At 68.5% G+C, this 2292-nt stretch overlaps 1 protein-coding gene across 1 annotated transcript; it reads left to right on the forward strand.

Moving 5' to 3' along the window:
* Positions 1-298: 298 nt before the first annotated feature.
* Positions 299-2202, forward strand: LOC113408927 (caM kinase-like vesicle-associated protein; the record flags this gene model as incomplete). The annotated part of the gene is made up of 4 exons (XM_026662395.1): positions 299-393; positions 991-1122; positions 1714-1788; positions 2064-2202. Coding segments are annotated over exons 1-4 (441 nt in total), but the record flags the coding sequence as incomplete, so codon positions are not given.
* Between the last annotated feature and the right edge of the window lie 90 nt (positions 2203-2292).

The raw sequence follows: 2292 nt of genomic DNA on the forward strand, positions 1-2292 counted from the left end.
CAGCCCGGTTCTAACCGGGCGTGAGGGGAAATTCCAGGGGAGCCGAGGTCCTGAATCCCACGGCCCCGTCCCTGACCCCACCAAGGCCCATAAGGAGCCTTCTCTGTCTGGCGACTTCCAGCCCCAGGATGGAGGATCTGTCTGGCTCAGCGGGGGGCACCAGGCTGTAGGGGGCTCAGTGGGGGGTGCCGGGCTGCAGGGGGCAGGGAGGCAGGGAGGGGGGCACCGGGCTGCAGGGGCAGGTGGGGGGCACCGTGGGGGGTGCTGGCTCTGTCTCACTCCCCCGACCCCCCCCAGGATGCCGTGGGGGTGTCTCCGGCTGCGGGAGGAGAAGAACTACAACTCCGTGGGCGACATCACGGACAAGTACGAGATCGGGGAGCTGCTGAGCGCGTGAGTATCTGGGGGAGGCCCTGCTCCCCACAGCCCGGCCCACAAAGACTCCCCCTCCCACAGCGACCCGCTCCCCAGCTTGCGCACGTGCCTCAGTTTCCCTGAGGTGGGCAGAGGAGGGAGGGGGATAATTTTACCAGACTCCAGGGGAGCCCCTCCGAGGACATCTGGCACTGGGAGGGGATGAACGGGGTAGGGGGTGGGGCAAAAGGGGCGGGACGGGGCCCCTCAGTTCTCCGGGGGGGACGGGGCAGGAAACACTTGGCTGGGGACAGGGATGGGCATGAGGACGGAGGTAGGCCCTGGCGTTGCCCATCGGGGGTGGGGCGCGTGGTTGCCCCAGCCCACCCCAGCCATCCCCTCCATTGGTGGGTTGATCCGGTTCTGTCCCGGGGCGCGGCAGAGTCCGACTGGGCCAGGCCGTGCTGTACAGAACGCTGGCCAGCGGGGGGGGGGGGGGAAACTGAGGCACACACTGTGCTGGGAAGGATAGTCCCAGTAATTCGCGGGCTGTTGGGGGGGGTTACAGAGGGGGTGGGATGCGGGGTAGCTGGGGGGGGCGAGCCACGGGGGCTGTGTGACGTCTCCCCCCCACAGGAAGGAGTTCTGTGAGCTGTGCCTGGCCCGCGAGCGCCGGACCGACCGGCTCGTCGTCTGCAAGCGGTTCCGGAAGAAGGACGGCAGGAAGGTTCGCCAGGCGGCCCGGAACGAGATCCTCATCCTGAAGATGTAGGTACTGGAGCAGCCCCCCTCCCCCCCCGCAGCCGGGCCGGGAGTACTGGCAAAGGGGGGGTCCCTGAGAGCCTTCGGCACCCGGCTCCCAAGTCCCCTTCCTCCAGTCACCCTCCCCTCCTGCAAGGGGAAACTGAGGCAGGCCCGGCCTTCAGAAAATAACACGCAGTTGCACATTTCTGGCCTTGCTGCGTCTGTCGCCCCCCCGGCACTGTTCCCCTTTGCTCTGCAGCTCGGGGGGGGCCCTCGCCCTGCCCAGGGATGAGGAGGTGGGGGTGTCCCGGCCTCTGGGTTCCCGTTGCGAATGACTCTGTCCTCCGGCCAGTCCCTCCCCTTTGCGCTCAGTGCATGGCAGAGGGAAACTGAGGCAGGCCTGGGCATCCTGGCGCTTGCCAGAATTGCCACGTGGGAGTCAGGACGTCTCTTTCGGCAACAGCCCGCGTGGATCTGCTGTGCTGGGGGGGGGGGGATCTGCAGCAGGGGAGGGCAGGCGGGAGGGGGGATCCCTCTGGAGCGGGGGAGGGCAGGCCGGGGGCAGGAAGGAAGCTGTGCCAATTGCTTGCCCCCCCAATTCCTTCCCCCCCCCAGGGTGAGTCACCCCAACATCCTCCAGCTGATTGACACCTTTGAGACACGCAGGGAATTTTACATCATCCAGGAGCTGTGAGTGCTGGGGCCTGGGGGGGGGCGACCTCGGGGCGGGGAACGGGGGGGGGTGTCCCAGGGTTTGGGGGGTATTGGCTGGAGGCTGATCCTACCCTGGGAGGAGAGGGGAGTGGGGGGAGTGAGGGGATATGGGTTGGGGCACCCCCGGGGCTGGGAGCAGGGGGGAGGGGAGGGGACCCCGGGGCAGGTAGGCAGTAGGGGGGAGGGCGCTCCAGGCTCAGGGGGGCTCGGGGGTGCCCCAGGGCTGAGCCCGCTGGTGCCGCCCCCTGCAGGGCGACGGGCGGGGACGTGTTCGACTGGATTCTGGACCTGGGCTGCTACACGGAGCGAGACGCCAGCAGCCTGACCCGGCAGGTGCTCGAGGCCCTGGCCTATCTGCACAGCCTGCACATTGTGCACCGCAACCTCAAGGTCAGGGACCCCGGCGTCCGGGCTGCCCCCACCCCCGCTCTACCCACCAGGCCCCACTCCCCTCCCAGAGCCGAGCAGAGAACCCAGGAG

This window comes from Terrapene carolina, unplaced genomic scaffold (assembly GCF_002925995.2).
Source record: "Terrapene carolina triunguis isolate 2854851 unplaced genomic scaffold, T_m_triunguis-2.0 Scaffold26886, whole genome shotgun sequence".
Taxonomy (NCBI): Eukaryota; Metazoa; Chordata; order Testudines; family Emydidae; genus Terrapene; species Terrapene triunguis.